This window comes from Podarcis cretensis, assembly GCF_951804945.1.
Source record: "Podarcis cretensis genome assembly, chromosome: 11".
NCBI classification, from domain to species: Eukaryota; Metazoa; Chordata; class Lepidosauria; order Squamata; family Lacertidae; genus Podarcis; species Podarcis cretensis.
In genome coordinates this window covers 28,616,909-28,644,611 of record NC_137180.1, presented here as the reverse complement: position 1 = coordinate 28,644,611, position 27,703 = coordinate 28,616,909, and the positions used below count along the sequence as shown (strand labels likewise).

General features: G+C 43.3%; 1 protein-coding gene across 2 annotated transcripts in view; it reads right to left on the bottom strand.

The window, feature by feature from the left end:
- PCSK1 (proprotein convertase subtilisin/kexin type 1) overlaps positions 1-20,724 on the bottom strand; it is a 32,412-nt gene extending 11,688 nt beyond the window's left edge. For both annotated transcript variants that reach the window (XM_079995480.1, XM_079995481.1), the window contains exons 1-7: positions 20,184-20,724; positions 14,445-14,549; positions 10,663-10,773; positions 9,601-9,747; positions 8,723-8,799; positions 7,132-7,220; positions 4,752-4,924 (exon numbers count right to left, since the gene is read on the bottom strand). In XM_079995480.1, the coding sequence (XP_079851606.1) occupies positions 4,752-4,924; positions 7,132-7,220; positions 8,723-8,799; positions 9,601-9,747; positions 10,663-10,773; positions 14,445-14,549; positions 20,184-20,366 (885 nt within the window). In that variant the 5' untranslated portion in view covers positions 20,367-20,724. The remainder of the gene's footprint in view (positions 1-4,751; positions 4,925-7,131; positions 7,221-8,722; positions 8,800-9,600; positions 9,748-10,662; positions 10,774-14,444; positions 14,550-20,183) is intronic.
- Positions 20,725-27,703: the final 6,979 nt, after the last annotated feature.

The following is a 27,703-nucleotide window of genomic DNA, read 5'->3' as shown; positions in this document are numbered from 1 at the left end:
TGGAAGGTTGAAAATGAATGCAGTTTCTCTCTTGTAAATGAAAGGATAACTTGATTTTAGGGAAACCCTCACATGTGGTCTAGTGCAGTACGGTGGATTGGAGACACAGGGGTTTTCAAAGGCTTGACCTCTTAAGGCTAAGGGGAATGGGACAGGAGGAATATGCAGTGAAAACTTCACATTGGGGGACAAAGTGGTTTTTAGTGATGGAGGGGTATGAGGGGTGCTTGGTTGAATAGCATGGCTGTGTGGCTGATGAATGGCTGAGGCTCCATACTAAAGAATGTGGTTTGCACGTAGAAGGCTCTGGTTTCAGTTCCTGAAATCTCTAGTTAAAAAGATCAAATAGCAGGTGATGAGGAAGCTCTCTGCTTGAGACTCTGGAGAGTCACAGCCGTTCAGAGAAGACAATACTGAGTATATGAACATTTCTTTTTTTAAAAAAGAAACATTCAGAATTATCCTTAGATACGTAGAACAACAACTTCTAAAGCTTTAGCAGTATCTAACACCACTTTTTACAATAGGGGTGGTGGTAGCAATTGCATCTGAATTTCTCATGATTTGCTCAATTGAACAATATACAGTCAATATACACAGAAAAACAAAACGTAACTGTCAGAGCTCTGACGGCTACCAACATAAATAATTGCTCTGAGGGAACACCACCGATTCCAGGTATATATTTTTAAAACAACACTTAAATAGATGCTAAGAATTCATTTCATTTCCATGAATTTCACGTATAATATTGCTGATTTATTACCCATGTGACTAGTGTATGATTCACACAAGTGCATTGGCATTTCAAGTGTTCTATGTTTGGCGTGTACTTTCATGGCAGCGGAATAGCAAAATATATAATCTGTGCCTTCCTGTTGTTTCAAAATCCATGACTCTCCATTAGTTAAAGTCAGGGACTAGTCGCCCCCGTTTTGAGTCTTGGGTGATGAGTGAGAGGCAGCTATAAAAATGCAAACACTCAGAGCTAGAGCAGCATGAAAAAAATATATTGGCTAGATCTTGTAGTAGCTTACTGGTGACCTTTAAGCAGATAGTTTATGTTGAGTCTTTTTTAAAAAGAAATGAATTAATGAACTTACACTCACTATAAAGAACAGTGTGGTCCACTATTAATCTGCTTGGGTGAATTTCCAAAGAGGACAAAGAGTAGTAAGAAAGAAATTATTGCTGGTAATGTTTGTAAGGAATGCATTTGATTGACTGGAGTGGGGGTGGGCAACTTCAGGTCCAGGGGCAAATTTGGCCCTCCAAGACTCTTTATCTGACCAATAGGATTCTCCCCCAAACACATCCCTCCCCAGTCCTGCTCCATGCTCTTCCTGACTGCCTTTGCTTGGCAAGAATTTGTCATTGGACTGTGACAATGCCTCTTTGCTTGCCTGGATGAAAAAGTGTGTCAAACGTATCTGTCAAAAGTCAGAAACCTTTGATTTTCCATGGGTGGGATAAATGGATGTGGCTAACTTATGTCCATTAATTTCAATGGGTTTACTCTACATATAACTTAGATAGATATAACTAAAAGCTCACAATCTGTTCCACCACCCACTGTTGCCTTTGGACCCACCCACCCTTGAATGGGGCCCCCAGAAGGTTGTCCTCAGGCCCTCAGGCTGAAAAAGGCTCCCCATGCCTGAGTCAGAGCAACAAGCAAACATGTGACGAATAAAATGCAACATTGTGCTGGGTCTCCAGCTACAAAGATGAATCCAAGAGCACCCCTAGACTATGTACCTGCTCTTTCAGGGGGAATTCAACCCCACCCAAAGCAGGCCATTGATCAGTTATCCTGACTCAGGAGCCACCCGCTCACAGTGCCTCCATCTTGCCAGGATTCAGAATCAGTTTACTCACCCTCATATAGGCCACAACAGAGGCCATGCAGTAGTCCAGGGCTGACATGGCACAATTAATTAAGAAGGATAAGGCAAGGAGGAAAACTTCTCCTTATCCACTTTTTCACCTTCTAAGCAAAAGCAAAAATAAAAAACCCCACCAATTCTATAGGGAGTAGCTCCAACTTCTTGGTCACTTTGGTTGCCTGTTTTTGGAACCTTTCCCAGTACTAAAGATAACCTTCTTGAGGTGATAACTGTGAAAAAGATAAGTGAAGCACTAGAAAGGCTGCTGGTCTTCTAAATTGCCTTGCAGCCAAGTTGCTTTCTGTACATTTGTTGATGGATCGCTTTCATAACTATGTCTGTGCAAGTTGTTACTGCCAGCTAAAATGGGGCTCCCTGTGGTGCGATCTATGTGGGCCAACAGGCAAAACTACAAAAATGGAGCAATATATTAAAAGCAAATACAATTAACTTCCAATGGATTTATACGTAGGCCCTTATTCAAACTCAGGCCTTTTTGTTTTTCAGCTGGAACTCAGTTCCGACATCTCTCAGGTGGGCACCATTGCCATTATAAGAGAACAAGGGAGGCACTTCTTTTTCTAGAAAAGCACCTCTTTTTCTAGAAAAATAAAAGGTAAAGGTAAAGGTACCCCTGCCCGTTCGGGCCAGTCTTGCCAGACTCTAGGGTTGTGCGCTCATCTCACTCTATAGGCCAGGAGCCAGCGCTGTCCGCAGACACTTCCGGGTCACGTGGCCAGCGTGACAAGCTGCATCTGGCGAGCCAGAGCCGCACACGGAAACGCCGTTTACCTTCCCGCTGGTAAGCGGTCCCTATTTATCTACTTGCACCCGGAGGTGCTTTCGAACTGCTAGGTTGGCAGGCGCTGGGACCGAACGACGGGAGCGCACCCCGCCACGGGGATTCGAACCGCCGACCATGCGATCGGCAAGTCCTAGGCGCTAAGGTTTTACCCACAGTGCCACCCGCGTCCCTCTAGAAAAATAGCACTGTTCAAATCTAATCCCAGACAGCTGATTTATTGCAAGTGCTACTAGGACGTTGCTGAGTATTCCCATTGACATCAAAAGATGCATCCTATTTGTTCAAATGGGCCCAGATGGGCACCATTATGTGGGTATAATGCATAGGTGTCAAATCTATAGGGCTGAGGCATCCCAATCTTGAGGGGCCAGGCCCTGCCAGGCCTCCCTGCAAAAGCAGAGGACCTTGCCAGGCCTCCCCACAATGGTGGGGGCCCCCCCGGACCTACCCTCAGTGGCAAAGGGCCTCATTGGGCTTTGTGGCCTCCTCCCAATGAGCATGATGTCACATGTGTGTGTTGCATGTGTGACATCACATGCACACGATGACCCCCCCCCCATATCATGCGGAACTCAGCACCTTTGGTACAATGCAAACAGATCTTCCTTCCTGGATCAGGCAAACAGCATCGTTACTTACAGAATCTACAGCATTTTCCTTTATTACATATACAGGCCAACAAGCTAATGACCAATCCCATCCAACAGCATACTAATTGATATTGTTAATTTGGCTCAGCAACACCCCCCTCCCCAACACACACACAAACAAAACACACTGCAACCAACCATGCCCTGGGCCCTCTGATCTCCTAGCACTGGTGTGGTACACGTGTATTTCATAGGTAGGCATGAATAAAAAGATGCCAATAAAGGCCTGCATGATCTTTAGCTAGACTAAAGAGCTAGCATGATGGAATTTCTCCCCCCTCGATGTGCATTCTCACCATCTTAATTATAATTGGATTGAGTTACTCCATGGGCTTACAAAATAATGCATAAAATCTTGGCATGTTAAAGAGAGACAAATGCAATATTCATGAAGCAGAAAGTTTCCATCAATATTTTATAGCACCTCTTTGCACACACAAGACCCCCATTAGTATTGGAAGCAAAACAGGCAGTCAAGGAAACGAGCTGAAAGACAACGTGGGCTGCTGCTATCTAGATCTTGAGCTGAGCCCTAGAGTCTAAAAGCATACCCCCCAAGTGCCCTGATTTTCCAGGGACATCCTGGCTTCTGATTTGATCCTGGAATGTCCCTATTTTCCTCACCACTGCTGCCACCACTTGTGGAGGAAGATGAGCTGGTGTTTGTCCTGAGTGGCAGCAGTGGCGGAGGCTGTGGAGCATCCTGTTGCCTCTCTATGGCCTCTCCAGGGCCACTGCTGCTGGCCTCCTCCCTTGGACAGCTCATAGCAGCTGCTGGAGAGCAAGCCAGGATGAGGCTGCTACCACTAAGGTCCAGCCCCACATGCCGCCGTGGCTCTGAGGGGCAGGCAGAGGGCAGGGCTGCCCTGGTCAGAAAGAAAAAAGAAGTGGAGCAAACTGCAAGGAGTCTTGATTTTTATTTTTTAAAAAATATTTGGTGTGTCTAATCTTGTGCCTCTCTAAAATTTATTTATTGGTGTGTGTTTTTCTTTTTGTAAATCTACGAAAGAAAGTGATAAAATAGAATCGGGATTAAGGGGTTTTTCTCAAGATGGTGGAGGGCATGTGTGTTGTGTCCCATTGGTTTAGCAGTGGTAGGACTGCTAGGATAGGAAATGCTGGTGGGCTGGGTGGACAAAAAAATAGGGAGTTGAGGTGGGTCAGTTGGGGGTAGGGATGGTGAGAAATGTCCCTATTTTCATCTGAGGAAAGTTGGAGGATATGTAAAAGCATTCAGCCACTCTTGCTCAACTTTTCTCTAGAATAGTTCCAGTTTTTCTAAAACAGCAGAACGAGGGAACAAGTCACATAAATACTGCTCCTTGGAACGAAACAAGTTCCCAGGCCCTATACCCTGATATGTATGAACTGCTTAAAAATACTGTGATTTTCTCGGTTAAGAGGCCTCACCTTTTTGATGCCATATTCAAAAGCCTTCTGTGCCAGCCGGCCAGGTCCCTCAACAGTTTTCCCATCATCATTTGGGCCCCAGCTGGCACTATAAATATCCACATGATCTGGGCTGAAACCGATTGAACTTGCTTCTATGGCGTCTGTGACTATTCCGTCCAGCATTCTTATGCCTTAATGTGAGAAAGCAGAGAGACGGACAGAGACAGAGACAAACTAGTGGTTATTTCATGCTTTCTCAACGTTAGTATTATGAAACATTTCTTGTCGCTATAGAATAGAAATATATTATTATCCAATATAAGCTGCCAGGGCTTTAAAATACAATTGACAGTGAAGAATTGGAAGAAACAAGATTTACCAACTATCGAAGAATGGCAGATGAAGATGATGGACTATATGTAACTTGCCGAACTGATTGGGAGACTCCGAGACCAGAGAGAAGAGACGGTGGAAGAAGATTGGAAGAAGTTCAAAGAATATTTGAAAAAAATGTTAATATTTAAATCCTAGAATAGCTTTGGAAGTGGATATAGGCTGCAGGGTTAGAAGTAGAAGATAGTGTATTTTAAAATAGTATTATTTGTAAGTGATAAAATGTGAAGATTTTTATGGTAAAAGTAAGTCTGATTAAAAAATGGTTAAAAAATATGATATATGTAAACTGCTAAAGATGAGGTAAAATGAAACTCAGATAGGGGGGACTTGGGAAAGCTCACCTAACAATGTTTAGAAAAAATAAGGATAAGACAAGAATTTGTTTGTATTGTCTGTTTTTCTATTTGTGTTGTTTAGTTGTGTTATAAAATGAATAATTTTTTTTTGGGGGGGAAAAACAAACTAAAATACAATTGACATGGGCTAATGGGAGTTGTGGTCCAAAACTTCCAGGGGGCACCAGGTTGGGGAAGACTGATCCAGGACTTTATTTGACGCAGGAGAATCAATTCCATACTCTCCAACATTTCTTCACTGAAAATAGGGACACGCTATTCCTACCATTTTCATCAGCAGCCTCACATTCTGATGACTGGGCCAGTTCTGTCTTGAGAGGCAGTTGCTTCATTTAGGATGTTAGAAAGGTGTGAAGCAGGTTGATGAAGTCAGATTGGAATGTAGCATGATTGATAGCTTGCAAGGCAGGAGAGAAGGCTGTTAACTCAGAGGAATTCAAATGTGACAGCAGCCAGCACAGTTGTCTGCTCTACTTACAGCTGTCCCATTTATATATATATATATATATATATATATATATATATATATATATGTAAAAAGAGCAATGTTTCTGCCCCCTTTAGTACTGCTTCAGAATCCTCTGTTAATCGAGATTTCTAAAATTCGGATGGGTGGGTAAAAAGGGGCTGTACAACATTAGCATACAATTTGAGTATAAGACAAGCAAATGACCTGGACACCACCAAGGTAATTGGGAAATTTGATTGATAACACTGTGAGAAAAGCTGTGTAGAAAAAAAATAAATCTTTTACTTTGCAGGCTACATTACTCTTGACAAGGCATTTGAACTACATGCCTGTCATTCTCAGATTTAAAAAGCAAAACATAAACAAGCCCTATCTATTTCCATATTACTCTTTCACTTAGACATGAACAAATGGCACTTAGGAGTTTTGGAAAACATACCTAGATTTGTTTATTATTATTTTTTGCATTTTTTATATTTATTTAACATTACTAGACTGACTACTATTTTTTTTTTTTTGTATCTTTTGAACATCTACAACGGGTTTTTTTTAAATAAAAAAAATAGTATTTCCACCAATTTTCCCATTAGTAAGCCACTTTCAGAATCATTAGAGAAGCATTTTCCATTAGAAAACCTATTATTTTCCATTAGAACAAGATCTTTTTCTTTCAAGTTGTGCCTGGTACTGGGAGTCCTAACTGTGACCTTTCCTCTTTGGCATAGGAGCCGAGTTCTTGGCTGTGCAGAGAAGCATTTACATGGCCCCTTCCACATTTGTGAAAGTGCATTATATAGCCTCACAACTGAATTTTAGCCCATTTTAAAGGGAGATAGGAAGAAGCGCATATTAGCAGCCTAATTCTTGCACAGGTGCACAGGCAGAAAAAACATGAGGGTTAAGTGAATATATTATTTTCTGTTAAAATAAAATAGAGCAATGACCCTGGGGAAAGGTTATAAGCCTTCTATAGCATGCAACTTTTGTAGCAATACTTTCCAGCCCTTCTGCATGGCCATTGCATATAACAGAAAAGGAAGACTTCCTCTAATAATACATTCTCGCCAGTGCAAGTTGCTCCATTTACTTAGACCTCGAGCACATCCTTTGCTTAGACCTCGAGCACATCAGGGGCAGGAAACACTATTAAAACTGAATTTCTGTGTTGGATTCTTACCCCCAACTTTGGAATTGTATGCAACTCCTACTCCACATTTCAGGTTGTTGGCTTGCATGGCGATCTCTCCTGCACACCGTGTTCCATGTCTGCAACAAAACCCACAAGTCCATACATTTACAACTATTATTATGAATGATTATTCATTTGAATGTATCAGATTCAAATGGAGCCCACAGGGATCAGATACTGTACTGTCATTGCCATTCATTTGAATGATAAGCCAATTTTAATGAATTAATTCCAAGGGCAAACCTAGTTTCTCAAGTGAAAAAATGAAAATACTATAAAGCAAAGCCTGCCTTGTTTCCAGTACACAAGATACCAAGGTATCTAGGAGGAAGAAAACAGAATTTATATGTATGGCTTGTCCTTGTTGCCAGTCCCAGGGTAAATGGTAACATGTTTTCTATGATGTGTTCTATATGATTGTTCACCTTCTGTAGATGAAAAGCTGCCTTATTTAGTAGTACAGCTTTGTATGCAGTTGAGCTGTTGAACGCTGCCAGTCTGAATTCCATTTACATATTAATAAAGAGCTGGTGTTATGCAGAAATGGTAGATTTTAGAGATAATGCCATTTGAATTGGAGGATAATGGTCTCCCATTGCCGATAACTGCTGCAGAGAAGCTGAGTGATGGATTTTCAAAAGGCTTGAAACATTAATCCGTTGAAAACCATCTACTCCGGTGATATTATTTCTGTTATAAGAGCATCCATGTAGTAAATGAAATATCATTTTTGCCTGATAGATGCTGGCGAACCATCGTGTAAGTTCCTTATTGTGTCACTACAAACTGGCCTTCTAATTGGCTTGGAACAACTACTTGAGCTGGACTCCATGTTTGAAATGAGCCAATTCTCCTTGCCCTGGACTTCTCAAACCATCATTCAAGGCCCAGCCTGCCGAAAAACCATATTGTACTATTTGATTGGCTAGAACAGAGGTGGGGAACCTGTGGCCCGCAACTGGATGATGTTAGACTACATTTCTCATCAGCCCCAGATAGCAGGGCCAATAGCCAGGGATTATGGGTATTGTAGTCCAGCAACAAACAAAAACTATAACTCCCCCCACCCAAACACAGAGAGTTTAAAGGCTATAGATTGTTTAATTAGCCAAAGGCCTGGGGCAAATGGAATGGTTTTGCCTGGCGCCTAAATATATGTAATGAAGGTACCAGGAGAACCTTCCTGGGGAGAGCATTCCACAAGTGGGGAGCAATCACAGAAAAGGCCCATTCTTGTGTTGCCACCTTCCAGACCTCTCACGGAGGAGGCATACGAAGAAGGGCCTTGGGTGATGATTGCAGGTTCCGGGTTGGTTCATATGGAGAAAAAGGGAGAACAAGGGGTGTAGCCAGCCACTTTTGGATCTGCTCACACTCAGTTTTGGCTCAATCCCTGCTGACAGCCATCATGCAGTCCTCAGCAGAAAAATGGTTTCCCACCCCTGTGCTGGCTCATTTAAATAGCACCGTACATATTATGAAAGTGGCCAAAGTTCACCAAGGGTCAACTACCAAGATTTGTTTGGCAGAGATTATCGGCAGCATATATTAAAGAGAGAAACAGCAAGTCGTTACTCACTTGTTTTCATTTGTTGGGTCATATCTAGGAAATGGGTCGTGATCGTTGTCATTGAAATCATAACTTGCCTCAGGATCCTAAGTTGAAAAATGAAACAAAGGAAGAGGATGGATAAAGAACACTTCTGAAATTGCTGAGGCAGCAGAGATAAATTAATTCTAACTTTTTGAAAACACCCCCAGTTATTTATTTATTTATTTATTTATTTATTTATTTATTTATTTATTTATTTATTTAGCAATTGCAGCAGCATGATAATATACAGGGCTTTTCTTCAGCTGGAAGTTGCTGGAACTCAGTTATGGCACCTGTCAGGTAGATGCCATTGCCATTCTAAGAGAACAAGGGAGGTGTTCATGGTGAGTTCCAGCACCTCTTTTTCTAGAAAAATATCACTGATAATATATTTTAGTGACTACTCCTGTTAGTTTTTTCTAACAGTTTTTTTTATATTTACACACACACACGAGCTCGTGAGAGACACTTGAACTATTGTTCATTATTAATTTGTTTAACTTTATTTGTCGTCTTTGTAATCTCCTAGCCTTTATTGAAGGATTCCATTTTTATCCTCACAATACCTATGTGAGGCAGTTCAGGCAGACAGAGAGTGACTTGAAGGTCACCCAGTGAGCCTCATTGCTGAGCAGGGAGATAAAACTCATTTTCCACATCCAAGCCCCAAGAGTCTAGCCACTCCATTGGTAAATAATAACTGATTGATTGTTTGTTTGTTTTTAAATTTTTATTAGTTTTCCAATTTTTAACAAACACAACAAAAACAACATACAAACAAACACATAAATTCATAATTTCTTAACCTTATTTCCATAAGCCTCTTTTCTCGGACTGATTGATTGTTGAAGTATAAAACTCACATAGTTAATATAAATGTCGGTGTGGTTCCACTCCAAGCCATCGTCAAGCACTGTTACGACAACACCTTTCCCAGTAATCCCTTTTTGCCACACAGGGATAACATGGAGATCCAATTTTGGCAGAGACGGAGTCATTCTTGTGTCTTGCTAGGAAAAATAAAGGATAATACATTTATATATATTCCTGGAGAAGGTGGGGATTGAACCTGGGAGTTTATGCTTGCAAAGCATGTGCTCTCATGCTCTCCAGTCAGATCAGCAGGGCTTAACTTTGGATTATGCCCAATAATTCTTGCAATGTACTTCCTAATCTTAAGCAAAAACAAGTCATATCATACTTAATGGGATTTGGTTCCCAGTAAGCGTGCTGTAAATCGTAGCCTGGTAGCCTGATCTTCTTTTCTCATAAGTAAAGCCTGTTGGGTCGGAACCATGCTCACTTGTGGGATGGGATTTCCCATTCTCTGTGTCACAGTAGCAAACACAGAGTGTGGGGTATGGTGCAATGGGCTGCTATGGAGGGAAGCGTTGGCAGAAATTGCGCCGCCAATGTGTGAGTGGAAGTGCCTTCCTGCTCGCTTAGTTTGCTTCTGATTGCAACTTCAATGCATTTTATTCTAACAAGTGCAGTCGAGAGGTTATTCCAAACCACCAGTCTGTTCTTTGATAGCTGTTGAATTTTCCATTTTCAGAACCTGAATGTAGGGGGGGGGGGAGTTGGTAGCCAGTGGCCAGTTACATGAGCAATAAGAAACTTATTAGAGAAAAGAAAAATCCATCTCAAAAGGTGAAAAGATTTTGCAAAACTTCTTGTGCACTCTTAATTTTATAATTTGGAAGCTGAGAGTAGGAGTAGAAAGAGTTGAATACCTAGCATGTCTCATACAGTGAAATCCTATGGATCGTTACACAAAAGTAAGTCCCACTTGGTTCAGTGCAATGATACTTGCTCCCTACGAAGGATGTTTAGGATTGCAGCCTAAATGGTTGCACTGCAGCTCATAGATGACTTTTGACTTTTCTTAAGACATGTAGAGTCTACATATAAATGCAAGCTCTTACCAGATACCATTGTTGATTCCACATGGGGTCATTGAAAAGATTTTCTGCTGAGTCCCGCAATACCGAACGCTTACTTCTCTTCTTTTCATACTGTTGTTCTGCCCAAGACACCTGGAATATATTTGCCAATAGAAACATCTATAAAGAACCTGGAGTTGTTGTTGTTGTTGTTGTTTTTGTTGTTACACCAAAGTATTTTTATTTCATTTCTATCCCACCCCCTTTCTAAGAATCTCAGAGGCACATTTCAGACTCACAACATTTATGTCTTTTTTAATTATAGAGAAATCAGTGTGGATATATTTTTTTTAAGGTAAAAGGAAGAACTTCCCTTAAAAACAACACCAGCAAGCACACTGATCTCCACAGCCTCTCCAGCTTCCCACACTTTAATTAAAATCCAGGGATGATGCCCATGGGACTTTTCCAGACCTGGAAGTGCAAGCCACTGGGGAGGCTGCTGAGAACTGGAGAAATATTTAATGGAAAGAAAAGCACCCAGATCAACCTTGCAATGATAAAACAGCTACTGAAATTCTAAAGCACTCCAAAAGTGAAGTAGAAAAACAGAATCCTCTTTCACAGGGGAAGAAAGCTTTTTTTTTTTTTTTTTTTTTAAGAAACAGGCATACAGGTTTTTGGCACATCAGTAACAGAAAATTATCTCTCTCCTTTTTTTAAGCAACAAGACTCACTCATATGAATAAAAAAACCTTATCCATGAGTTACAGTTTAACATTTAGCTGTGTGAACTAAAAACAATTATAGCAGTGAATGTGGGAGATATAGTCTCTTGTTATACCAGTATCAAAGTTGTTTATTCACAGTCCATATGCTCTTCCACCTGGCCCTGTAACTTCATCTCATTGCAGATCTCCATACTAAGAAAACTGTTACTATTAGATCACATCTAATAATGATATATAATAGAATAAGAGCATTAATGACAGAGGACTACACCCTATTTAATTTAGCATGTCTGTCTATGGAAGCGCTAAGAGCGTCCTACTTACTGGAAGATAGGTTTAATTATTTTTATTTTTTTTAGGTTGCTGGGTTGTTGTTGTTTAGTCTTGGCATATGGTGATTTATTACTTTAGGAAATTATATTAAATGATTCTAACTCAACATACTGTATTTTCTTTCTAAAAGGTAATTCAAGCCTGCTCTACCAACTGAACTATCCCAGAAAAGGGTATTTGCATTAAATCGCAAGACAGGCATGCTCTATTTCATGTTGTAATATATCTTTGCAGATTAGGCATAACCCTGTTTGCAAAAGGTCGTAGCAAGAGCCAGGAAGCTGGCCTTCTTCAGCAGCTGCTGCTAGTGCAAATGTAATTAATATTGCACTGCACACATGTCAGAGTTGACCTCTAATACGGAAAACAAATTCTGCAACCAAGCCGTTGCATTTACAAAGCCTGGAGGACCACATTCTGATAAGTGCTCAATTTCGACAGATAGTAGTTTGAGGGGGCAGAGGGCGGGTTACTTAACTGACACCCATTCCCATTATGCAAAGTGGATCTCCCTGCTGATTATTTCATGTGTAGCACCACATTTCACATGGAAAACATTGATGCCAATGAACATTGCAATGATCCAGTTTGGAAGGCAAATCTGCCATGCTTGTAAAGCGCACTAGAATATACTGAACTGAACCAACCACCCCAGCCCTATAGTTCTTTGGTGGCTCAGGTTACAATCCAAGCTGAAAAAGAACTTCTCTTCCTGCCTATATATCTGGCTGTGGCTGCAGTGATGGCAGCAAGGAAAGTCTTACTCCCTTTTGTTTCCTTTCACCTTCGTACTTGAAATGCTAGCACAGGGATGTCACAAAACCTGCATTTCCTGGCATTCCTAGGGCCTGCAATTTGCCATAGCGGTATTTCAAGAACCAAAGAGGAAGGAGTGGGTAGGAGAGAAAGAGGGGAGAGAGGAGGCAGAGATCTCATTCCATCTCTGCCACTGACTCAGCAAACAGGAACAGCAGACTTCTGCATTAGTCAGGCAATTAGGTTTGTGTCTCACAATGCAAGGAGGGGATTCAGACCCCGTTGTGTTGCTAGTGATGTAATTGGGAGCACAGTTGGGCTCAAAGTGGGCACAGGATAGAGTCCAGGATACACAAAGCTTCTCCCCCTCGCCCCAACATGAGAGAACTCAGTTGGCTGAATCCAGTTCTGAACTGAACTGGGAAGGGGGAAAGAGTTGCTGAGAATGCTCAAAGGATGTGAGCGATTGCCATCATGTCTGATGACGATGTCACCAAGACATCTGGTGTGGTGTGAACACTCTCCACTTTGTAGGCTGTTGCAGGTTACACCCCCGGTGTAGAGAGACACGACAGAGAAGCTGCTGTGGTGTGAACAAAATAACATACACCCAATTGATTTCCCAGTGGCTATACCAAGAACTAAGATATCAACAATCAGCTGGTCTATGTTGCCCTTTGTTATCTGATGCACATCTGCTTTTCGTCTTGTTTCCTAAGTGCATAATTCCAGTATCCAATTGTCAAACTGCTGGCCAAGATTCTACATCAAGATCTGGACCTTCTCATTTGCTAACACCTTGCTTCTTAGAATTTGCACTGTCATCACAACTTCCCTCTTCCCTCTTCCTTCACCTTTTGTTTTCTTTAAAAAGCAAGGAATCTGTTGCATTTTAAGTAGGGTTGCCATATTTAAAAAATGACAACCCAGACACAAAAGTTGTTGTTTTTTGGCAAGTTGCTGAGCGTTGCCAATTTCCACAGACTAGTTCCTCAATGAACCCCAAAATTTCTGATGATTATATTTTTCACCCTTTTGTGGGGCAAATCTTGACATTGACACCGTGAGGCAACAATAGCCCTACTATGCAAACATTGTCTACTTGCCATAAATTTCAGCAGTCTGCTTCACTCTCCTACGCTCAGGGCTGGCCCTACCATTATGCAGCAGATACCAGGAGGAAGCAGCTCCCCTGAGTCACCTGGTCACCTCCACCTGTTAGAAATCAGAGGTGTATGTGCCACACAGACTGTTGGGCATCTGCTAAGCAAGCCTGCTGCCCTCAGGTGCTGTGGAGGATAACATCCCATTGCCAGAGCTGAAATAAGCAACATCTGCAACATTTAAAGGAGTTTCATGTCACTTTAAACACTCATGGCTTCCTCCATAGAATCCTAGAAACTGTAGTTTTTTAAGAGTTCAGCAATTTGTTAGACTTATATTCCCACCACAGAGCTGCACTTTCTAGAGTAGTTCAACAAGCAATCACTCTTCCCAGGTAACTCTGGGAACTGAAGCTATATAAGTGGAATAGAGGTCTCCTAACAACTCTCAGGACACATAACAAACTACAGTTCCTGGGGTTCTTTGGGAGAAACCATGACTGTTTAAAGTGGTATCATGGTAAACTTGGAGCCTAAGATTCAACTGCTGGTTCAGTCAGCTTCTGTATCTTAAACTGAGGGTGGGGGGCCATTTGACACCAACAGAGCAAACTTGTGACAGCTGTGGACCTCCCCATGTAACTTTGAGCCTGGCAATGTTTCTCAGCCTAACCTACCTCACAAGATTGTTGTAGGGATAAAAATGGGAACTATGGGCAATCCCTTAAACTCCTTGAGGAAAGGGGAGATATGAATTTAATAAATAAATTAAAGGCCAGAGGAGACTGCAAGCCTATGTATGTTTGCTCAGAAGTAAGCCCATCTGGGTTCATGGGGGCTTATTCCCTTGTAAGTGTATTCAGTATTGCAGTCTACGGGAAACTGCAAATGCAATACTTACGCGTTGATCATCCAAGAGTCTTTTTGTGATGTGAGTAGCACTCCTTCGCAACCTTCTAGGATGGCTCTTATGTCTAAATAGATAATGATTTTCAAGTGATCCAATCTGCAATACACAGGATGATTTCTGAGATATTTTCCCACAGGGAGCAAACAGTCAATAGCAACGGATAATTGGAATTTCCCAGAAATGCTTCGAACATAAGAACATTAAATTTTGCCGGATAAAATATTTATTCAAAAGCAGAAGTGCAAAGACTGTGGGAACAGAACTGTGTCTCCACCAATATTTTCCAAGCAATTAAACACGTGAATAATTGTCAACATACACTGTTTTTAAACTAATAGTAATGTGCCTTGAAGGGACGCGGGTGGCGCTGTGGGTAAAAGCCTCAGCGCCTAGGGCTTGCCGATCGAAAGGTCGGCGGTTCGAATCCCCGTGGCGGGGTGCGCTCCCGCTGCTCGGTCCCAGCGCCTGCCAACCTAGCAGTTTGAAAGCACCCCCGGGTGCAAGTAGATAAATAGGGACCGCTTACTGGCGGGAAGGTAAACGGCGTTTCCGTGTGCTGCGCTGGTTTGCCAGATGCAGCTTTGTCACGCTGGCCACGTGACCCGGAAATGTCTCTGGACAGCGCTGGCCCCCGGCCTCTTGAGTGAGATGGGCGCACAACCCCAGAGTCTGTCAAGACTGGCCCGTACGGGCAGGGGTACCTTTACCTTTACCTTAATGTGCCTTGAATAGAGCAATGTGTTGAAAATATGCACAGGGGACAGGATTTTTCTTAGAATTAAAAGGAACAAATAGGTTCCAACACTATTACCCATCTATGTGTACAGATGATTAACTGTTAGGTGCTTTTTGTTTAGAGCATAGGACTTCTCCATCCTTATCCTCGACCAGAACAAAGGCTGAGGACATGTAAATGCATTTGCCTACCTTCATTTGCCCAGGCTTTTCCTCATCAGACCCTGTTCAAATCCTTTCAGTTCCAGATACACAGATAGATAGATAGATGATAGATAGATGATAGATAGATAGATAGATAGATAGATAGATGATAGATAGATAGATAGATAGATAGATAGATAGATAGATAGATAGATGGATAGATGATAGATGATAGATGATAGATAGATAGATAGATAGATGATAGATAGATAGATAGATAGATAGATAGATAGATGATAGATAGATAGATAGATAGATAGATAGATAGATAGATATCACATAAAACAGGATGCAGGCCCCTCCAGCCCAGCATCCTGTTCCCACCATGGCTCCTAGATGCCTGTGGGAAACCCAGAAGCAGGACATGAATAAAAGAACACCCTCCCCTTCTGTGATTTGCAGCTGCTGGTAAAGGTAAAGGGACCCCTGACCATTAGGTCCAGTCACAGACGACTCTGGGGTTGCGGCGCTCATCTCGCTTTATTGGCCAAGGGAGCCAGCGTACAGCTTCCGGGTCATGTGGCCAGCATGACTAAGCCGCTTCTGGCGAACCAGAGCAGCGCACAGAAACGCCGTTTACCTTCCTGCCGGAGTGGTACCTATTTATCTACTTGCACTTTGACGTGCTTTTGAACTGCTAGGTTGGCAGGAGCAGGGACCAAGCAACAGGAGCTCACCCCACAGCGGAGATTCGAACTGCCGACCTTCCGATCGGCAAGCCCTAGGCTCAGTATTTTAGACCACAGCACCACCTGCGTCCCTTTCACAGCAGCTGGTACTCAGAAGCATTGCTGTGGAGGCAGAGCACAGCCACCTCATGATGTATTCCACTCTGTCTTCCTCGCTTTTCTCTTATCCAATGGCTTTGCTCTGGTTTTCATTAGACAGCACTTCTTGGATTCCCCACAGCTCATTTCATCATTTCCCATTCTTTCTCCGTAACATTGATTTCCCCCAGTATATAGTTGTCTTGCTCATCTCTGGGATATTAGAGCGAATGATATATGGAATCGCTGTTGGCCTGAATGCAACATGTTCAGTGCCCTCCACTTCTAATTACCAAGTGATCATCGCTGAAATGATAATTGGTAGAAATGTCTACGGTAGTTTTGTTTGCATTGCTCTGCTGAAATAGCCTGCTTCTGCAATGCCACAGTGATCTTGTGCAGCAGCCATACAAATTCTGGCTTGCTTAGAATCCCCATTTTTCCTACTTTGTGTTCTGGCAGTTGGAACTCATGTTACATGGTATGCTGATTTTTGAGAGGACATTTACTTGGCCAGAAAAGCAGGACTAAATCTTGGAGCTTATTCAAATATGGTCTTTCAGCAGTCAGGACAGGGAGTGGGTTTTATTTTCAGCATGGATGGAGATCTAATTCCCTTTGCTAAGGTGGCACCAGAAACATAACTCCTATTTGTTGGGTTGTAATGGCCTGGCATGCGTGGTTCTGTTTTAAAATTCCTGGCACATTGGCTGCAACAGTAGCAGGTCGTAGACTCCAGCCATTTAATTGCAATTATGAGCAAATGTTAGGAATCATGTGGAAATCTAGATGGAGGAGAGGTGATCAATGCATGCCTAGAAACTACCCAGCTAGTGGCATAATACAGGAAGTGTTAAAACAGAGATAAGAGCTTGAGTGATTCTGCCTTCTGTTAAGCACTAAATGAGCCGAGTTTCAGTTCTGCACAGCAACAATTATTACCGGGTTTTTAATTGGGACAGGAAATGTGAGCTCCTAGAGCTACAACTGTTGCCTGATTCAGGCAGTATGAACACAGGTTGGTGGCCACTGAAATCACTTCTGGGGCTCCAGGTAGCCACTGTAATGTTCTACTCAGCTCCCGCATATAAGCCTGCCAGCGGTTAGTAAATAGCCATGCCAGGGCCACTGCCCCCAGTGGATCTGGCAAACATTTGCCAAAGCCAGTTATAGGTGTTGCGGCTGTGTCGTGGAGCTCCTACCACGTGGAAGTGGTTTACTGCTGATGGCAGCCAGCACCACTTTTACAGCACTAGGACCTGGGCCATATAACATGTCACCCCTGTTAGCTTCATCTCAGAACAACATTACCGCCTCCCATTTAATGCAGCAGCAATCTAAGTACTACACATCTTCATTAGAGTGCTTGCAAATGTCCGCCACTACTTGAATTCCAAATGCATTACATACAGCAACTCCCATGTATTATCCGTGTTTAGATCTTTGGGAAATTTAGCAAGGCGGAAATATTTAAAATAAACAAATCAAAATTTCTAAAACGAGAGGTGCCAAAGCGGTTCTCGACAGGCTTGGAGCAACACCCTCCAAGCTAGAAAGCCTGTCTTCCAAATCAAGATATATACATGGCAAAAGAAAGGCAGACTTTTCTTTATTATTACTTGACAAGCTCCAGGGATGAGCTATGGCTATGGAATCAGAGACACTTGCTGACTCAAATTAAGTTCTGACAGGAGGGGAGTATCGAAGTGCCTATGAATCAGTTGATCTTGTATATAGGAAACCTGGCCATGAGATGTGCATATCTACAAAAATTCACAGTGGCTTATTCTCAGGTAGAGAGAACCCTCTGCAAAACAAGGGAGGCATTTAACTCTGCCACGCTCCCTATCAGTTGCAATCTCTTTGCAACAGCTCACTGCACTAGATTGTGCCAAAGTAGCTGACTGGATTGGGGTACAAAAGCTCATCACATGGTCTCTGGACCTGGACTCAGGGGCAAAACTAGGCTTTATTTCACCCAGATCAAAGACCCAGTTTGGCACCTGCACACATTTGTGTACACACACACACACACAGGCAGGCTGGAAGCCTCAATGGCACTCTTCTGGAGGTTTCACCTGGGGCAAAAAAAAAAACTGGCTAGCCCCCCCAGCTACAGCACTGCCTGGGCTACATTGTCCCTCATTGCTCATCTCTATATTACGCTGTATTCCTGGGTGCCTCTGTTCTGCTTCATTGGGTGGTCTGAGTCGTTGCCAATGCAATATTGTCAACACCCAGTGCTGTGTAACAGGCTGGGGTAGGCTTGTGTCGCTGACACAAGGACACAGGATACAGCAGTGAATCAGATCCTGTGCACTTCTATTTGCCAGCACAGCAGTTCGTCAGTACTACCTTTATGGGGGCGCGGGGAGTTAAATTTGCTTCCAGCAGTGACAACGGAGCTTTTTTCAAGCATAAGAGGTAAGTGAGGATCATAAAAGAGAAAGCAGATGTTAGACTTTGATCTCCACCCTCTCCGTGCTCTGCATCACTGGACTAACACAGAGACATATTAGGCTGTTTCTTTAGAAACCAGATCAGAGGGGTTGGGTTTCTGCACTACTGGAGTCAACTGCTGGGGTACAGGATACAGGTAGGAAACTCTACAATTAGATAACGGGGCAAGGTTGCTATTACGTAAATGAAGTTACTCATCCCTGACAACAGTGACGTCATGGCATGACAGACGGGGGGAGGAGGTGGGCTGGAGGGAAGGGAAGGGAGAGGAGATTGTGGAAAACACCTGGCGCTGTTAACTTTTAGGATACAGTGTAGGATTGCTCTTGCTCAATCCACATGGCACCTTCACCAAACCACGAAGGCACAAATATCTCCCTAAGAGCAGAGGGTTTGGGGAGAGAAACGGCAAGTGGATTCATTGCTCTGGGCTGGTAGAACTTTATCAAAGGAGGAGGGAGGGAAGGAAGGAAGAAAGATAGCTCAGTTGGTTAGAGCATGGTGCTGATAATGCCAAGGTTGCAGGTTCCATCCCCATATGGGACAGCTGCATATTCCTGCACTGCAGGGGGTTGGACTAGATGATCCTCAGGGTCCCTTCCAGCTCTTTGATTCCATGAAATGAGCTCATTCTTTGTCTGAAAGCTCGGTTCACGGAATGACGGCTTCCTCCTGCATAAACCCAGATGTCTGTGGTTACTCAGAAGGACGGGGGGAAGTACTCTGCACACGCATTCTCCTTCTGCATACTGCTTCACCCATCCCCGGGGAATTATCAATTCTCTCGATTGTTGCTTCGTGTAATCCTGGCAACTGAAACTGATCCTGAGGTTGGAACCCCAGCTAAAGGCATTCCACCTTCGCCCTGGGGAGCTGTAGGGGTTAATGCAAAGCAAGGAAGGTCTCCTTGCGGGGGCTTCCGAGAAGGAAGCATTCCTCGTCTCCCCTGAGTTGTAATTCCCAGCGCCTGCTGCCGATTCCACTCCGTTTGGCATTGTCCCCGAGAAAGCCACCTCTCGCAGAACGCAAGGGAGTGTGCTATCCCTAAAGTCATTTCCTCAACTCTGTTTAAAATTATTATTATTATTATTATTATTATTATTATTATTATTATTATTATTATTACTATGCTGTGATGTGCGTAGAAAAGCAAAGAATCCTGTGGCAGGAGAGAAAGCTTGGGAACTCTGAGGACTTTCCCCGGAGACTGTGTTTGCCATATGGAGGGAGAACTCGCCATCCTGAGCTAGGAAACCCACCTACCACTCCCGAATAATAATAATAATAATAATAATAATAATAATAATAATAATAATAATGGCATGAGAAGTCCTTGCTTAAGGGAGTCAGTGTCTAGAAAGGAGCACGTGACGTGTGTAGCTCTGTCTCAGCAACAGAGCCATTAGCGCACAAGCCACTATCTCGAGCTGCTAGTCAATGGCATCGCTTGTCAATTACGCGCGCCGCCCGGTTCCTATTCGGGAAAGCGGGAGAAACAAACTTGCCTGCTTTGCGCAATGGGGTGGGAGAGGGGTGGAGTGGGGAGGGAAGCGGGGAGCCTTACCTGCCCCAGAAATTCATACTGCAGCTCGTCGGCGATGGCTCGGGCTGCCGCCGGACCTCCCGGGATCTCGGCTGCCCACTCGTTGACGAACTGCCTCTCCGCCCGGGCCAGCAGGACGGCTGCGCTCCAGGCAGCCAGCAAAGCCACGGCCGCGCTGCGCCCTGCCCAGCCTCGCCTCTCCATGGCAGCCGGCGAAGAAGAAGGAGGACCGGGCGCTTTGGAGAGAACGAGGGGAGAATCGATCAAGGAATCGAGTCAGGCAGCTGGAGAAGTCAGGATTCGTGGTTCAAAAAAAGGAGGAAGAGTGGAAAACTCCTTCCCCACTCTGGTTGCTATGCGATCAGGAGAAAGGCTGGTGCGGGGCGGGGGGTGGAGAAGGAGCTGGCTGTTCTCAAGAAAGTGTCTGGCTGCGATCACAGGTCGCCTGTTTCTGCCCGGCTCATGCTTGAGCAGGACTCCAACCCGCCACAGCCAGAATGGAAATGAGGGCTTGACACGTCAAAACGACGAAAGCGATCCCTGACGTCAGATCTCCCGGGCTCGGATCGAGATGGTTGTTCCCAAGGGAGAGGAGGAGCTGGAGGCGTTTGCTAATATAGGGGGTGGACTGCAGGATTTTAAAAAAATATTATTATTATTATTATTATTATTATTGACGCACACACGCAAGAAGAAGGGGAAATTCTCCAGCGTCTCTGTACCAGGAGCTGTCCATGGTACGAAGGCTCCGGCAATCCGTCTCACTGCCCTTCTCTTTCGCCTCTCTGAATGCGCTGACAACCCACCGCCGGCTTCCCTACAGATAAGCAAAGCTCTTTCTGTAACATGAAGGTTGCCCGCAAACGGATGGGCATTTCGATCAACATATTGTTCCTGTTGCTTTCCTGATGCGGTGCCTCCGGTCGCTGTCTTTCTGAAGCTCTGTGGTTCACACTGCCAAAAGAATCGATAAAGATCTTGGGGGGTAGGTGGGAGAGAGGTTTTAGCTGATGGGCTGCTTGCTTGTAAACAGATTTCAAAGAGGTGGCCGTAAGGAACCTACGTGTGTGTGTGTGTGTGTGTGTGTGTGCAGTTGGGGATCATTTCCCTATCTAAAGTTGGGAGGAGGGGGTCTGCCCTGTCAACCTAAGAACAGTGATTGTGACCCCACATGCAGGTCTTTTGGGGCAACTTCACAGCTCCTGTTGGGAGGGTGATTTATTAGGGTTTCATGCCTCGCCTACACCGAAGCCTAGAGGCAATGTACAAAATGCACAAAATCACAAGCCCAGCATTTTGAAACTGCAAGGTTTGTCAGGGAAGGGGGTTTCCAGTTCTATACAGGGTGAAAGGCGTTCTCCACAAAGTGAGAATGGAGGTTATACATCCAGGCACATTGCATGCAGTGAGAAGAAGGAAGAGAATGTGGTAGAACAAACATGCATCTGTCCACATCTGCAGATTCTCCACCATTGCTACCCCAATATGGCACATATTTTGAATCACAGAGGTTTTCCCCAGGCAGGAAATGTTTGAAAAAGCTGGCATTCCTCTCCAATGTAGAGGAAGGTGGGTATTCAAAACTTTATTTAGAAACTGATACCCTGCTGTTTGAAACAGGAAGAAAAAAATTCACAAAGCCATTAGGAACCTTATATATTGACAGTCTTTAATTCCAAGACCAAAATGCTCTTCTAACCAGATAAGCTTTAGACTCCTGGGATTCACTTGGCTTTGACAACATTATTATCATGGCATTATCAAGCCATTTCTAGCATTCCCAAGTTCTCTACCTGTTTCTCCAACCAAACTCCAGCATGAGTCAACACCAACATATGCCTCTTAAGAGCTTAGAGCTTGCAAGTCAGGATGATGATTTTAATGTTTCCAATTCCCCATAGCATATGCCTTTCCTATGTGTCATATGGACCTTATAATTCCTTTAAGAATATAAGAAGAGTCTTGCTGGATCAGGCCCACTTGCCCACCTAGTCTAACATCCTGATCCTAGAATGGCCAACCAGATGTCTGTGGGAAGCCACAAGCACGATCAGAGTGCAGCAGCAGTCTTCCAACTTGTGATTCCTAGCAATTGGCATTTAGAGACATGTGGCCTCCAACAATGGTTCCATGGCAGCCCTGATGCTGGCCAATTGTGTGAGATGGTGGTGGGTGCAAAGATGTCTACAAGTCATCAACATCTACAAAGATGGCTACAAGTCATTGGAGAGAGGAAGTGAGCAGCAGCATCTCCTGCAAACGCACTGTCAGTGCAATCCTCTGCATGTCTGCTCCAAGGTAAGTCCTATTCAGGAGGAGCGGGTGGCGATGTGGTCCAAACCACTGAGTCTCTTCGGCTTGCCGATCAGAAGGTCACGGTTTGAATCCCCGCAACAGAGTGAGCTCCCATTGCTCCCAGCTCTTGCCAACCTAGAAGTTTGAAAGCATGCCAGTACAAGTAGATAAATAGGTACCGCTGCAACAGGAAGGTAAATGGCGTTTCTGTGCGTTCTGGTTTCCGTCACGATGTCTCGTTGCACCAGAAGCAGTTTAGTCCTGCTGGCCACATGACCTGGAAAGCTGTCTGTGGACAAACACCGGCTTCCTCAGCCTGACGCAAGATGAGTGCTGTAACCCCATAGTCGCCTTTGACTGGACTTAACTGTCCAGGGGTCCTTTACCTTTTTTTTTCTTTTTTACTTTTTAAAGTCCTACTCAATGGAGCTTACTCACACTTCCTTATAACTGTGTCTAGCATGAATTGAATAAAAAATTTCCTTCCAGTAGCACCTTAAAGACCAACTAAGTTCTTGGTATGAGCTTTCGTGTGCATGCACACGAAAGCTCATACCAAGAACTAACTTAGTTGGTCTTTAAGGTGCTACTGGAATGAATTTTTTTATTTTGTTTTGACTATGGCAGACCAACACGGCTACCTATCTGTAACTAGCATGAATTGGTCACTTTTGACCTTCCAAATGTTGTTGTACTCAAACTCCTACCAGTCCCAACCACCATGGCCAATGGTAAAGGATGATGTCCAACAACCCTAGGTAGACCACAGTTCCCCATCCCTGGTGTATAGGACGGCAGTCTGCATTTTGTTTAATGCACAAAATTTATTGTGCAGTCCCTTTGGTTTCACCATTTCTGCTATCTTCTCCATGGCTCCCACAGTTACCATTATCATGTTCCTTTGCACTGTCGCTCTTTCTCATAAGTCCCCAATGACCTTCCTTCCTGATTCTTTCTCAAACACCGACTTCACTTTTCATAAGCACTGGTTAGTTGCCTGTCTTTATCCCCCCTCTGAACCCCCTCTTCTCTTGCAATCACTTTCCTTTATCTATCTTGTGAAAATTGCTTCTTTCCTTGACCTTGTTTGTTTCAGTTACAGGTAGCAGTGTTGGTCTGCAGTAGTTGAAACAAAATAAAAAAAAAAAATCCTTCCAGTAGCACCTTAGAGACCAACTAAGTTTGTTGTTGGTATGAGCTTTCGTATGCATGCAAGTGTATCTGAAGAAGTGTGCATGCACATGAAAGCTCATACCAACAACAAACTTAGTTGGTCTCTAAGGTGCTACTGGAAGGAATTTTTTTAATCTTGTTTGTTTCAGTTATCACAGCCTCAGTTTACCTCCAACTTCTATAGCCCTTCCTTAAATTTCAAGAGGAGATGGTGGTTGATATCAGAGTTTGTTCCATCCTCATCACCCGCTTTCGGTGTTTGCTTATCAGGATGACTCGAGGTTTGCCTTAAGTAGTGGGACAACTGAGAATTCTTTTCTTTGTTTTGCTGTGCTATTGTTTTACATTGGCCTGCACAGATTTCTAGATGGGCCTTTCAGTTGTCCTCCACGATTCTGAAGATCAATAAAACAAATAAACCTAAACTTTAATTTTAGGTTTAGCTGTGGTGGTGGCGGTAGTGATGAACTGTCACCCTTTTGGCCTAGGAGTAGGATGAGACATGGCGCCACTTAATGCACATTAGTTCATCCTAAAGGGTGCAATCCTATCCTCACTGGTTCATGGGTCAAGGGGAGTTGAAGTGAAATGGAGACTGCCAATTCCAGTTGAAAGCCTGCAGAAATGCCCCTGTATGCTGTACAAAAAGTCCACTGAGCCCCTCCATTGGGGAAATTATTTCCCTGAATCCTGGGCTGAGAGTGGGCGGCATGAATGGAGGAACCCAACTATACCACATCCTAGTCTCTCCATCCCATGAACTTGCCTGTGAACACAACAGAAATCATGCCAGGACAGGACCTGGAGAAAGTAATTTCCCACCCATTGACTCTGATGGGAGGGGAAAAGGTTGGAAGAAGATCGCAGCACCCACCAAACTTTTCTGATGGTTCCCCCAATGGTAGTGGGAATGGTTTGGACTTGGGATGGAGTTCTGGGCCTGTGGATACTTAGCTATTGGATTTCTCAGAAAAGCTTATTTGGTAACATAGTTTTGTACCATTTAGTATTTGCAGTTGTGGTGGTTAAATGATTAAAATGTGGTGTATGTGTTAAAGGGATTCAAACCACCATTTAGGATTGTTAGTCAGGGTAGTGGTTATTCTTGTTAGTCTTGTGAGAGAGAGAGAGAGAGAGAGAGAGAGAGAGAGAGAGAGGCTCAAGCATGGACAAGACAGGCACTAGTTTCTGGGCATATCAGAAAATCAGCTAGTAATAGGGAATATATATTTGCAGATGAAGTTAGGGGCACTGAGTATTATTTTTCTTCATTTACAACACAATCCTATGCATGCTTACTTAGAAGTAAGTCTCCAGTATATTTCATGGAGAAGCATAAATAAGATTACAGCGTTAGTCACTGCACAAATCCATTATAATAATTTTAAACCTAAAAAAATTAAGAAATATGTAATGATGGCCTTTTTCATTAGCATGGAATATTCCATGCAGCATACAAGGGATTTAAGGGTCTTTTTTATTTTGGCACACTATAGAGGAAAGAAGATTGCCTTACTCATGCAAAACTTCCATGGAAGATTTCAATTCTTGGACATCAGTGGTCCAGAGTACTACTATTGTTACTATTAGTACAATTCATTTCATTTCTATACTGCTTTATATTTTTAAGAAAAAGATATCCAAGTGGTTTGTAACGTACTTTAAAAGAGCAAATAAAACATTCCAGAATAAAACCTTACAAAAAATGAAATATAATCATATATAAATAACAGGAAACTTAAATTACCTGAAAGATTTCAAAGTAAAACATTACAAAAGGAGGTCAAATATAGAATACACATTTAAAACAGCATCATTAGCCAGAGAACAAAATATTATCTTAAGCATACAACATAGGTCCTAGTCTAGGACCTTGGTGTTTGAATGAAGCAAAGGAAAACAAATATTCGACATACCAGGGTTAACACATGTCAAGTAATTAAGGTAATCATGCCCACCTTGGAATCAGTTTCCCTCAATGGCTGGTAAACGCTCTCTGCTCAGCAGCTGTATTCTCTGATGGGTAGCAAATCCATCAAAGGTTCTTTGTCAAAGTTCCCTTTCCAACATTATTGATTCCAACTCCTTGTCTCTCACTCATGCTAGAAAGGCAATGCTCAGTTTCCTGGGAGGGTAGATTATTTGCTTCCAGTGAGTGTCTAGCCAACACACAGGCAATGTTCTTGGTCTTGCAATGGAAGTTTAATCTGTGGCCAGAAACTGAACATTCCCTGCTCCTGCTGCTTTTCTTAAAAGCCAAGAGGGCCTCTGGTACTTGTTTCAGTATTACCTTACCTTTCCCGCCCTGACCTGGCCACAGTGATCCATGCAACGTTCACCTCCAGGCTTGACTACTGTAATTCGCTCTACGCGGGGCTGCCCTTGAAACTGTCCCAGAAACTCCAGCGGGTGCAGAATGCTGCAGCGAGGCTCCTCACGGGGTCTCTGCCATGGGAGCATATTCACCCAGTGCTTTTCAAGCTGCACTGGCTCCCGGTGGAGTACAGGGTCAGATTTAAGGTGCTGCTTTTGACCTTTAAAGCCCTTCATGGCCTAGGACCCTCGTACCTACGGGACCGCCTTACCCGGTATGCCCCACGGAGAGCCTCAAGGTCCATAAATAGCAACACCCTAGTGGTCCCGGGCCCTAAGGAAGTTACATTAGCTTCAACCAGAGCCAGGGCCTTTTCAACTCTGGTGGAACGCTCTGCCTCATGAGATCAGGGCCCTGCAGGATCTGATTTCTTTCCGCAGGGCCTGTAAGACAGAGTTGTTCCACCTGGCCTTTGGCTTGGAGCCAATTTGATTCCCTCCCTCTCTTTCTTTTTTCTTTTCCTTCTCCTCCCGCAATGAGGCTTTATTTTAATATTTTAATGTTTCAATATTTTAATGTTGTATTTTAATTTTGTTTTTAAGTTGTAATCATTCAACTTGTTTTTATTATTGCTTGTAAGCTGCCCTGAGCCTGGCCTTGGCTGGGGAGGGCGGAGTATAAATAAAAAATTATTATTATTGTTATTATTATTACAATGACGGATAGCAAGCAGCAATTTTGAGCAGAGGTGGTACCTTTTGTTCTCTCCCGTGGGGCAAATAGCAAATTTGGGCAGGTGTTGGTAGTGATTTTCATTGGGGAAAACAACACAAGGGAAAGGGACCACTTCCTCTTGCTGTTTCAATTTCTTATCTGCCATTCATCCAGGGCAGGTTACTGTAATTAAAAATAAAATAAAAACAGTGTAAAACCAATTACAGCCACAAGAAAGTGTGGGTCTTGAAAATGTATCTCCCAGATGTTAAAGGCCAGAGTAAAAAAGTGAGTCTTCAGAATATATGAGTCATTATAATGATGGTATCAGACGCTGCTCTGTGGAGAGAGCCTTTCACAGCTTGGGGCTACCACAAAGAATGTCCTGTCCTAGTCTACCCCCTCAACTTCTGAGGGTAGTAGAACTACCAAGAAAGCCCCCTCTGCTGATGGTAACATCCAAGAAAAGGAAAGAGGCAGGTTCTCAGATATTTGGGGCCTTAGTCATTTAGGAATTTAGCCACTAGTGTGAGCATCTTAAACTAGACACAATAATGAACTGGCAACTAGTTAGTTAATTCTCCTTCCTCAAGCACACTGGCCATAATACAATCCCCTCTGCTATTAAGCTAAAAAACCCCAAACACCTATGGAATTCCTGATCACATATTTCCTCTGTCACTGTGAGCGGCACCCTTATTGGATTATATATTTTTGGCTACGCTGACAGTGATTTGTTTTATTTATGCCCACAGATAGATACAGCTATCACTTCTCTCTCACACACAGCTAAATTGAGACGTGCTGGTGGATTCCTGGTGTCACCTCCTCTAGAGGAACTTACATTTCTGTTTTTTAAAAAAAGACACAGATGCACCTCAGCTCCATGCTAAAAAAAATGGGGAAACATTTGTTTTCTGAATACAAACAGAACGTTGCAGCATGAGACATGCCTTAAGTTAATGTAGGAAGAGCCTGCAGAGAATTGGAGGACTCTTAGAGTGCTTACACATGACATGATATTCTGCATTCAACGCACCCTGAA